This window comes from Dermacentor andersoni, chromosome 4 (genome assembly GCF_023375885.2).
Source record: "Dermacentor andersoni chromosome 4, qqDerAnde1_hic_scaffold, whole genome shotgun sequence".
NCBI lineage: Eukaryota > Metazoa > Arthropoda > Arachnida > Ixodida > Ixodidae > Dermacentor > Dermacentor andersoni.
Genome location: NC_092817.1, coordinates 77,386,337 through 77,397,541, shown reverse-complemented (window position 1 = coordinate 77,397,541; position 11,205 = coordinate 77,386,337). Strand labels below are relative to the sequence as shown.

The window sequence follows — 11,205 nt, the reverse complement described above, 5'->3', positions numbered from 1 at the left end:
AGGTGGATGAAGGAGCATTAAAGTGGACTAAGTGAATTAGGGTTCATTGAGTATATTAGGGTCGATTCGTCTACCATAATACTCCTAATGCACATTAATCCACCGAATCTACATTCATCAACCTTAATCCTCCTCCATTCATCTTAATCCACCATAATCCACGAAAGTCCTCCTTAATGCACCCTAATCCACCTTCATCGACCTTAATCTACTCTAATCCACCTTAACGCTCTCTAATCCTCCTTAATCAACCCTAATGCTTCTTCATTCACTTTAATCCACTATAATCGTCCTTAATTCACCCGAATCCACATTCATCTACCTTAGTCCATCCTAATCCTCCTTCATTCACTTTAATTCACCATAATCCTCCTTAATTCACCGTAATTCTTCTTAATCCACCCTTATCCTTCTTCATGCACTTTACTCCACCCTAATCCACTTACTCCACGCACCTTCATCCACCTTAATCCAACTTAGTCCGCCTTTATGCACCTTAATGACCTTCATTCACCCTAATTCACCTTCATCGACTTTAATCCACCTTAATCCTCCTTAATACACCCGAATTCATCTTAATCCAATCACTAATCAATCATTACTTTGCTAATCATTAATCATCTCTTATACACGGCTGCACATGCTTTGGTTCGCTTCCCGCCTTCCTTCGGTCACGTGATATTTCCTATACGCGCCGTGCACGCCGACGGACGCGCCACTGGTGGCGGCCTTGTGCAGAACACGCGGGAGGGGAGCCTGGCGCGCGCCGTAGTTTGTTGTGTCGTTGATCGTGCTTCTCTGTCTTGTTCACGTTTTCAGAGCAAAATAGGCAACACCATTCGCACGTTGGGCTGGCCAAAGCTTCAGGGAATGTCGAAGAAGAATTGTTGCAGGGTGGGGGGCTCAAATACCGGTGAAAACGTGCCGCCGATACGGTACTAATCATTCCCGACAAAGCCTCATCAGCGGGAGCAACGGTAGCAAGAATGGATCGTCGCCTCGAAGGGAAATTTCTTGTTCTCATCCTTTCCTTTGTCTCGTCGGTGTTTTTTTCCACTCGATCATAGACGCCTGAGCAACGAAGTTCGTCTGCAGTGCAGCATGAGGTTTAAAGGCATTTCGCTAAAGTTCGGAATGCTGTTTGCCGCTTATATTGTTTTCCACTTCTTTACCGCGTTGCGCTAGCTAGGCAGCACGACTGCACGAGCGCATTGCGTTGTATGTTAAAGCTACTGAAGTTTGCAAGAACTGAAATTGTTGGTTTCATGCGGCGCGGTAAATCCTCGCACCAGCTGTAGCGCACTTCATGTTTTTACATCTATTTTATGCGTGGCTTCGCACATGTTTAACTGTTGCTAGTTGCTCCATGCATAACTCTTGTCGATTCGTTTGAGCTGCGAAGTTTTCACCCTGCCTTGTTTGTAAAGGGTATAAATCACGCTGTGTCTTATCGGAATGATACCAAGGAAGTGCTTCTTTAACAGCTTTATTCTTTTCGGCCGAGGGCATCTTAGATATTGTTTGGGTTTTTGGAAATGTGTTTAGAAAATAGGTAGTTCAGGGCGAGAATTGCTAATAGCTGCTGCATATGGTATTTTTGTTCCATTTCTCGCTGAAAAGTTCGCGTCCCGTTTGGGAAGTCATCATACCTCGATGCTGCCTGAGCAAACTTAACACGCCGAGTGATTTGGTTGTTTCACAACGTAGTCCCTTCTTGCATGTGAGTTTTGTAATCAACTGAATTCTTTCTTATACTTACGCTGCAGACGACTAAACCGGGCCTTTCCGCCAGCGCTCATCTACTTTGAGTGGCGCTGCTCTGCCTTTAAATATATCATGTGGCACCTCTCTCTAGTAATATAAAAAAGTACTGAAAAGTTAGTCAGTCTTTAGCTTTGTACGTTTCCAAGCAGCTCCCTTGGGGAATTTAAAATTGCACAAGCTGCAGCGGGAACGGTAGTTCATCGGCGTATGCAGCAGAATTGCATCGGCGCTACAGCACTAACACGCGCTTTTATTAACCCGTGTGTTTGGTGACTTCGTTGGCTAGTGTACGCGTTTCCATCAATAAATTGGCAATTACTCTTCTTGAGGCGACTTCGACTGCACTTATTCGGCGATGTCACATGTATTCATCGGCAGAAAAATCACAACGGCATATGCAGAGATTGCACCGTGCGGATTTGTTTGATATAAGCCTGCACTAACGACGGGTGCTTATTATTCAGGTACAGAAGCAGCATTGCGGCAAGGGTAGAATAAAAAAAAAAACATCGAGAGATCGCATCACTCAACAAAATTTATCGGCTAGTGAACATGAGCTCCACGCCATGTACATAGGGTTCATGGCGTTTGTCTGCGGGACACACCTTGCACCTATGTGGACCATGTTGTCCCAAACACCGGTAACATCGTGTTCATACCCGCTCGCACAGAGGTCAGCATCTTCCCTACAGCTGTCTCCGCAGAAGAAGCAGCCTGGCACCCGAACAAAGGAGAAATCGCAGCCGCGAACTCCAGCCATCCTTGCTGCAAAGGGTTGTCGTCTGCTACTGCTCCCGCGTGTACTGTTGGAAGCGTCCGCTAGGTGGCTTTCAGTAATTCTCACAACGGGATCTTGAAGCAGAGGTCTAAGGCTTTCGCTTAATAAGCCACACACAAAGGGATGTGTCACAAGCAATACTAGATCAGACGCACGAAGTAAAGCATCTGATCATGTGGCAGAAAAATTGTCTGGAGTACGTATAGAACTCGATCGCCTCAAAGCTCCCTTTATATCGGTATACCCCGTTCATACGGCTTTAAGAAAAAACCAACCTCCTCATAAACATAGCCTCCAGCATTATCGATGCTGTTATTAGCGTTTTTCAAAATTTTCAACCCCACTAGGGCGTGCAACTGGCCCAGAATAACACGCCTCTGTAGAATCCCGCGGCCCGTCCGCGGGAGCCCAGGAGCAAAAGCGCGCCGTGCGCAGCCGGCGGGCCAGGAGAATCGAGGAGGAAAGCGCCGTGAGGAGGAGAGCGTCGCTACTTTCAAATTATCAAGGGGTTTTACCCTCCAACCACGAGCTACTGTGTGTTTCCAACAGACGGTGGCACCAGATTTCCCTCTAGGTGTTATAGTGAGAAACTCTATGGCGTCACCTAACAACTTCTAGCCGCCATACCCGTACTGCCGCGTGCTCCAGTGTTCCGGCTAGCAGTGGCCGCACCTATACATAATAAATGTTGTATATATGTGCTTCATTTACAAAATCTCTCTCGTCATCTCATCCCACGTCCACATCCTCTGAACTTTACTACCACTCGCGTCTTCGTCGTCTCATGCTGGTCTCCCCCCGTATTCAGAAATGCACCTTAATTTGAAGCTTATGCTTGACTTGATTTAAACGACGCCTGTCTTCAACGCACCGGAAGAAACGCAATGAGCCTCTTCGGCGCGTTCGCACCAGGCGTCATTTATATCAAGTCAAGCATGACCTTCAAATTAGGTTGCATTTCTGAATACGGAGGCAGCCGCGGTCCTCGGTTTCACGATTCTTTTGAGGTGTTTCAATTATACCAAATACAATCGCACACGACAACGAAATAGCAAAGTGATTCAAAAGAAAAAAAAAAAGCTTCCTTCCTCCATGAGGCGATTAGTAACAAATGCTTACGCATCATTTAGATAACTCCCACAGGCCCACAGGAGATTCTGCGTATAATTTGTTCATCTTATACGCTACAATATACATTTACTACTCAACTTGCAGTCCATGAGCTACGAAGGTGCGTGATAATTGAAAAAGAAAGTGGTAAAAATAAGATAGAACGAGCGAAAATTGTTTTGTGCTGCCCTCTATGGTTACCGTTGCAAAAGGTAGCGTGTGCTCGTGCATGGCTGGTGCGGGTTGTTGGGCGCCACCATTTAAATTTCGTATACTGCTGGCTGGCTGGCCCAACGTCTCAACACTCAGCTCGCTGACGTCGAGCGTTATTGTTGTATCCCGGCGTGGTGCTCTGTGGAACTGCTAGGTCGTAAAACATTTTTTTTTTATTCTTTATCACCGACTTCTGCTTTTAAGGTGAGACACAACTAGTCTTTTAATTCGGTTGTGTTAGCGGTTTGACGTGCTTTTGTTCTGCTGGGTGTGCTCACGCAAAATATCTGCTGCTCGTAGAATAATTCTGGCCGAGTGTACCCTTAATGATCGAATCTATTAAGTCACGCAGGGCCGTTTTAAAAAGTATGAGTGAAAAGTCGAGAATGGTTTGCGTTACCTGCTGTCACCCCTACTTCACAGGCTGAAGTCGGGTAGTGCTAAGCAATAAGCGATGGAATTTTGTGCTCTGGAGTTCTGGGCACGACTGCCGACGATAGTGGTGCGGAACCGGTAATGCTGAGCTTTCATTGCAAAAATTCCCCGGCCAAATTAATTTAACATGTTGACATTACGATATGGGGTGCCTGCAGCATTTCAGGCCCGACTGTCGCGCATTCGTTGTCGTACAGTCATATTGCAATTCTCCTATGAGTATATCGTTTGTTCGTTCTTTTTCTCCCCTGGTGATTGTGCTCTTGACTTTCTCAGCGGCCTGTGATGCTATATCCTGCTTTGGTTTTTAGTGAGCACGTACATACACCCCGCACAACTAGGTGGCACTTCCCCTTAGTAGCGCCTTAGGTGGGTATGAGCCACAAGTTTATAGGATAACAGCGGCATACACCGTGCGTATCGTCGCGAAGGGGTTCTTATGCTTTCGTTAATTTTGAGGCCTTTATTCAAACGTATGTTCTTTTTTCATTTGAAGCCGCTTTGCGCTCGCTACGCCAGACTCTTTTGTTTTTCGACCAGGTTTCGCGTCCTTGTGCTGAACAGTTGGAGGTACCCTTGCCAGTTGCAGCGCATTACTTTCTCCAGGCTTGAATGCGAAGTACGCCTTGTCTCGTTACCTTGAGAAAACTTTCTGGTGTTTAGCCACGCCACTGAAATCAAGTGAAGTCAAAATTCAATTAATTCGCCACCGTCTGTATTGTGCTGTATTAATGTCTGTTCAGCACGAGCACCATTAGGTGGGTAGGTCTGCGCAGCAGATGAACTGGTTTAATGCGTGCTGTGTGACGACCTTGCAACTTCAGTGAGTGAGTGGAAGTCTCTATCAAGATGGTCTATTTGGTGCGTGCACGTACGCGCGCATTAGGATCTGCAGATATTTAACTTGTGGTTGTTTGTTCCACTTTGCAATGATTGGATTATGATTGCAAATGTATTTAAATGATTTGCAAATGTATTCAGCAGTGTCGAGGCTGTGCACACACTCCAGTGTTCTGCACTTGTTGGCACAATGGCACCTTGGTCACAGAGGGTTGAAAGCTCCAGCATATAGCACTTTCAATCAGAAGAGTGCTTAGATACATGATAAAAAAGAAAATGGGACCGGTGGGAGGGTGGGGGGGGGTTGAGGTGAGGGTTCTCTGCACAAGAGTGGCAGCTTAGGCATGTTAGTTCTGGACTGCTAAATCTAAAGTGCGCAAAAACGGAGCGCTGTAGTGTTAAGACCTGGATCTGTTTTTTTCTTCACACTCTTCATTTCAGCAAGGGTTCAGTACCATGTCTGCTGGCTGCACTAGAGTAAAGGGCTACTACAGAGGGTGTTAAAGCCAATGTAACCAGCATGCAATTTACTATAGATGTTGTACTATAGCACGCCTCTCTTCTACGCAGTCGGTTTAGCAATGTTTTATTTCCTTAAGCTACTTTACTCCTTTGCTAGCGTGACTGTTAACGTGCCAATTTCGTGCCCTGCTTTGTTAACTCTTTGAGGTTCCCAATTTTAGAACTTCTTTTTATTTGTATCTGGTTTTTCACCTGAAGCACCATTTCAGTACAGCAGGCAAACAAACTGACTCGCACCGATTTGTAATTTCAACTTGAACAATTTCCAGTGACACCAGCACCATGCCACTGATCGAAAGGGACGGCAAGGACTTCAACAACAGCCGCGGGCTGACGCGTTCATGCAAGACGATGGACAACTCTGTCCTGAACACAACAAACACTTCCATTTTATCCACCTCTGCCCTATTTAACTCTTCATTGCAAAACCTGTCGGCTTGCCAGGCCAACATTTCCACAAGCAAGACGCCCTCAAAAACTCCGAGGAAGACTCCTGGTGAGCTTCAGTTTGAAACTTTTATGCGAGCTTGCTGATTGACAAATCGCTGTCCTATAAGTTGTGCATATCCAGTTTTGGTCAACTACGCAGTCCTTGCAAAAGAAAGTTTGGTGTACTGTGTCACAGGATGGGTTTTGCTAAAACGTGCAGCACTAGTGCAGTTGTAGCAGCATCGTGAAAAAAATTTGCACAATACTGTTTTCTTTTTCTTTTTTGAGCCGCTGTTGGCACATCCCATTCAAGTTTACACGTCTGCAAAACCAGAGCGCTAAGAGCATCACATAATGTTGCTGAGGATATAATCTTGGGAAAACCGCGTTTTGGTTGCTAACACACCTAAAACTTGTATTTGATCTGTTATAAATATTTTGGGTACCACTTCTAGCTGCTATGTTGAAGCAATTTTGGTCCTTTCATGGTTATTGGCTGTAGTTGGGTCTAGTGTCGTCAAGGCCATTGCGTAGGAGGGCCGCATGCACGATGAGAAGCTGCACATTATCCAATAGACTTGTTTTCTGTGCCATGGTGGCTATAAATGTTGCCATATAGCTTATATATGTAGTATGGTGTAATAAATATTTTTTGCTGCCAGGAGAAAGATGTGGCAGCACCACAGCTGATGCAGTGTGCCTCCATTTGGCATTTTACGTGGCCGATTTTGTTTCGCGCTGCTGAAGCTTTTGAACATATGCAACTATACCGATCATTGTACCTGAGGTTGCGCTGGTGCAATCTTGCAGGCCACGCCTAGCTGCACTAAACATGTGCAACGTGCCGCATTTCGAAAGACAAGTGTGACGGTTAGCTGCTACTTGCGTGAGACCGTGCGAAAGACCAGTGCATCCACTTCTCTCTGACTGCGGAGTGCCATGCAGGCTGGTGCAGCTAGATGTGGCTTTAGAGGTAGCATCAGCGCCGGTTCACCCTTGGAGGTCATTAGTCGTCCAAGCCAGTGCATCGAGGTCCGTTGGCCTCCTCATTCACACAGTGGAGCCATGTGAGAGCGGCGAATCTGCCTGGATGAGCAGCCTAGTAGGTGCGCCATGTTGTGTGAAAGTCGTTTTCTTCAACCACATCGCTATTTCGTCGGTTTCATGACTGTTTAAACGAGCCAAATGGGAAGCAGTAGCGAAAGACCATCTCATCGGAACAGAGGGCAGCTATTGTAAAGGCAGTCATGTCGGGTGCTAAGAAGTCGTGTGATGCACATGCCGAATATCTTTTGCTGTTCTATTAAAATTTTCTTTGTACATCACCATCTAGCAGGTCCATTTGCTGGAAAGTTCCTTCTTTTTATGCATGTTTAAATTTGTGCACCGTATTGGGCATATATTGCAAAAGGGCAATGATTTATACAGGGTGTTTCAAGGAACTTTCCAGAATTTTTTAAGATAGCCTGGGGCAGATAGCACAATTCTAGTGGGTGAGCTGGTCTACTCGAAGAGGCTGACATTCCTTGCACAAAATTGAAATGCCTAGTCGATTAAAAAAAAATTCAGTAATTGAGTTTTAACTAATTACCTTGTGGCACATATTGCAATTTACAAATTTTAGTGGGTGTGACTTCAAGGCCTATCAACTTGAAAAGAATTGTGTGGATGACACCATTTACGACCTATGCCACGTCAAACTTGCTATAAGAATGCACTGTTGTTCCACTTACTTTCTTAACAAAACGGTGTTTTATGCATTGAAGCACAAAAGTAACTGGATTTCTCTGCAAATTACGGGAATTAGTATTGGTGCTGTCATCCTGATAATTCATTTCAAGTGGATCTGCCTTGCGAACTTCTATAGAATCTGTTAATAACAATGTGCCATAAGATGTCAATTGAGTTGAACACTTAATTGGTGAATGTTCATTAATTATTCAATTATGAATTTTCGATATGTTGTACAAGTAATGTCTGCCTCTTTGAGTAGAGCAGCTTATGGACTATAATTGTACTATCTGTCACACCATTTAACAATTTGTTAAGGTGTTTGCTGAAACCCCCGGCATAACAAAGTATTAATCAATATAACTAAGTAATTTTGACGGCCTCTTCATCTTAGTTATAACGAGGTTTTACTTCAGTTGTTCACAGGCTTAAAATGTGCTATTCACGAAATTGTCATGGATTCGTTTTCTGGAAAGTTCAGCTGCAAAATCTGATGTTCAATCCAACTTTCCACTTTGTGTAGCATTTGCTGCAAAGCCAGGTTTCTGTAAAGTCCAGGATATGATACACTGCAGTAAGAAATTCTGCATTCTTACAGTGACTTGATTTGGTAAATTGCGAAGCTGAAGGAAAGGGGGGTAGTCTGGTGGTGAGTGTGGGGTGCATAAAGAATGACAAGTGTTTACAGAGCTTCATGTGCACAAGTTATAGCTAGCTCTTGTGGTTTGCTCTTGGTGTTTCCCTTAGTTTTCTTGTATTAGGTTCACATTGCCATTAAATTAATAAAAATTCAGTCCTTGTTGCTTATGTGTTTGTGCTAGGATTTCTTTTGAGTCTGCTTCATTTTGTTTTCGGTGGTGCAGCGTGTGCACAATTAAGTGTATGCATTTCCTTTTTCAGGCAAACACAACCGCAGCCACAAAAACCCATCAAAACAGACGACGCCACTTGGCCGAAGTGGTGGTGATCGCTTTATACCGAACCGGCACAAAATGCAGTTCGAACTGGCAAACTATGTGGTCAGTATTGCTTGTGTAGAAGGAATTTAATGGTTACGGAAAACTGTTTCACCATTTATTATTGCTGAGACGAGTTACATGGGGTACAAACTTGGAGCTTAACAATGCGGTTTGAGAAGTTAAAGGTTGCTTAATGGGTGAAGGAATAAAATATGTTGGGCGTAACCTTAAGGGACAGGAAGACAGCCAGTATTCTATTGGACGTTAACAATAGAAAGTAAAGCTGGGCAGGCCATGTAAGCTGTAGGACAGATAAACGATGGTTTATCAGTAGGGGTATGCAAATACTCAAATATCGCTGAATCGAATAGTCATCATTCAAATAATTTGATTTGAATAGAGTATCTACCATTCGATTTATTGAATATTCAATATGTTCGGTGTAAAGACCCATGCAGTGCCGTGTACCCGTGGTGTGTGAACATGCCACGACCTCTTGGATTTCAGAATCTCTTTGCAGGGGGCAAATTGTGCCAAACTTGCAAATGAAAAAGCACGTATGGTGCCAGCTACATGCGGAGCAGTGATCAAGTCGTGTGATGCGCGGCCTTATCATATGTCGCACTGATTGGCCTTGCGATGACCCCCCTAGAATACAGATATATACACCTTGTGTATTTTGGCGAAAAACTGAAAACTTTCTATGCAATAAATAAAAGGTTGCCTTAAAACACAGGTCCACTATTAAGCTGAGAACCTCGGTACAACATAACATTGCTGATTCATTAGCTTCAGAGGAAAAAAAGACAATTGATTCTATTCAGAAGATGTTCTATTGATAAAAAAAAATTCCGCACCATATGCTAGAACTGAGCTGGTAACCACTGCTGGCATACTAATTTGGCATTTCCTTTAATAAGAGTAGACTGTTCAGTGTATCTTGATTTGTACGTACCTATGCAATCCTAGGAGACTCCCGAGCAGGTGCAGCACCGCACTTTCTTGCCCAGAATTTGTAAGCATTTAATTCTGCACAAGATTTTGATATTCAGCTTTGTTTTCGTGGTTTTATTTTAAATCTACTATTTGGTGTCCACACACCCCTATTTATTAGTTACAAAATAGGTGCCCAGGGAAGGGAAGCACAGCAGAGTATGACAGAGAATTGAGTGATGTGACGAAATTGGGAAAATAGTAAGCAAAAGATGGGATCAGCTGGCACAAGACAGGGGTAATCAGATTGCTGGCAGAGGCAGTCATCCTGAAATAGATGTAAATAGGCTGATGATGATATGACTCTGTGGCAGAGGCCCCGTAAGCCTGTGTGCTCTCCTCGAACACATCTGATCTTCTCTTCGCATTTCTACCTAACTCAATACCATGTTTATTTTTGCTTGTGGCTTCGTTGGTTGCCAAACAATGTAAATGAAATCAAAGCCATGTGCTCCCACACGTCTTATGCATGTCACACGTACAACTTCTATCTGTAGCTATTGCTTGTAGCTGCCTCCTCAATGTATCGCGTACGTCCTCTTGTATCTGCACTGCTCAAATGCTATGCAGGGGGAGATGAATTCTTCTCCATGCCCTCCAGCTGTTTCTAGAGAATTAGTGCCATGAGTGTGAGACTATATGACCACGATTTGTCAACCGTATTGCTTTCAGTGGCTTCATTTTGTTTGACAAACTTACTGTAAAAGTGGTTCCCTCCCTCCCGCCCCACTATAGAGAGGTATTATGTTGATGCAGTGGCCATTTCTTTTTTCCTTGGGTAATTTCAGAACTGTTGCTGCTGCTGTGAAATTCACATTATGAAGCTCCTACAGTGTTTGCTTGGCATGGTAATGTCCATGGAGAGAAAATGATGCCTTTTTTAATTTTTTGTTTTAGCTGACAAATCAAGAGAACATCAATGAGAACTCTGAAAACCCAGAGTATCGGGCTGCCCTGGAAGGTCAGCTCAATACTGACCTTGCCAACTTTCGCATCATGGCCTACAGTGACAAAGCCCCTCCAGCACCTGAAGGTACTTTATTGCCACTTTTATGCTCATTTATGCTAGATTACGTTAAAATGACCAGACTAGAAGCGGCATTACTAGGGAGTTGCAGCCAAAGTAGGGGAAGAACACTGCCGAGAGTACAAAAGAATGCACACATCTGCAAAAGGAGTACAAAATGGAAGCAGGGGTGGGATTTTAGGTGCACTATTTCTCACTCTTTAGTCCAACCTCGATTTAATGAAATTTGTGATGTAACAAACTATTTTCACTTCCCAATCTTAGTTTCATTGAAAACCAAATTCTTGCATAACTTTTTCTTTTTTTTTGCCATTTAGTGAATTTTGTGACTGTTTCGATTTTACAAAGTTTTCGGCAATTTAAAGCATGTACTCGAATCCTGTATGGCTGCAAATCTAGCAGAA

General features: G+C 43.9%; 1 protein-coding gene across 2 annotated transcripts in view; it reads left to right on the top strand.

Moving 5' to 3' along the window:
* Positions 1-3,909: 3,909 nt before the first annotated feature.
* The window catches only part of fzy (cell division cycle 20 protein fzy), a 45,347-nt gene continuing 38,051 nt past the window's right edge, over positions 3,910-11,205 (top strand). Inside the window, exons 1-4 of one of the 2 annotated variants that reach the window (XM_050183249.3) lie at positions 3,910-4,069; positions 5,932-6,158; positions 8,723-8,841; positions 10,672-10,807. In XM_050183249.3, the coding sequence (XP_050039206.1) occupies positions 5,945-6,158; positions 8,723-8,841; positions 10,672-10,807 (469 nt within the window). In that variant the 5' untranslated portion in view covers positions 3,910-4,069; positions 5,932-5,944. Of the gene's footprint in view, positions 4,070-4,304; positions 4,379-5,931; positions 6,159-8,722; positions 8,842-10,671; positions 10,808-11,205 lie in introns of those variants that run through there. The other variant, XM_055073937.1, reaches the window with a different exon arrangement.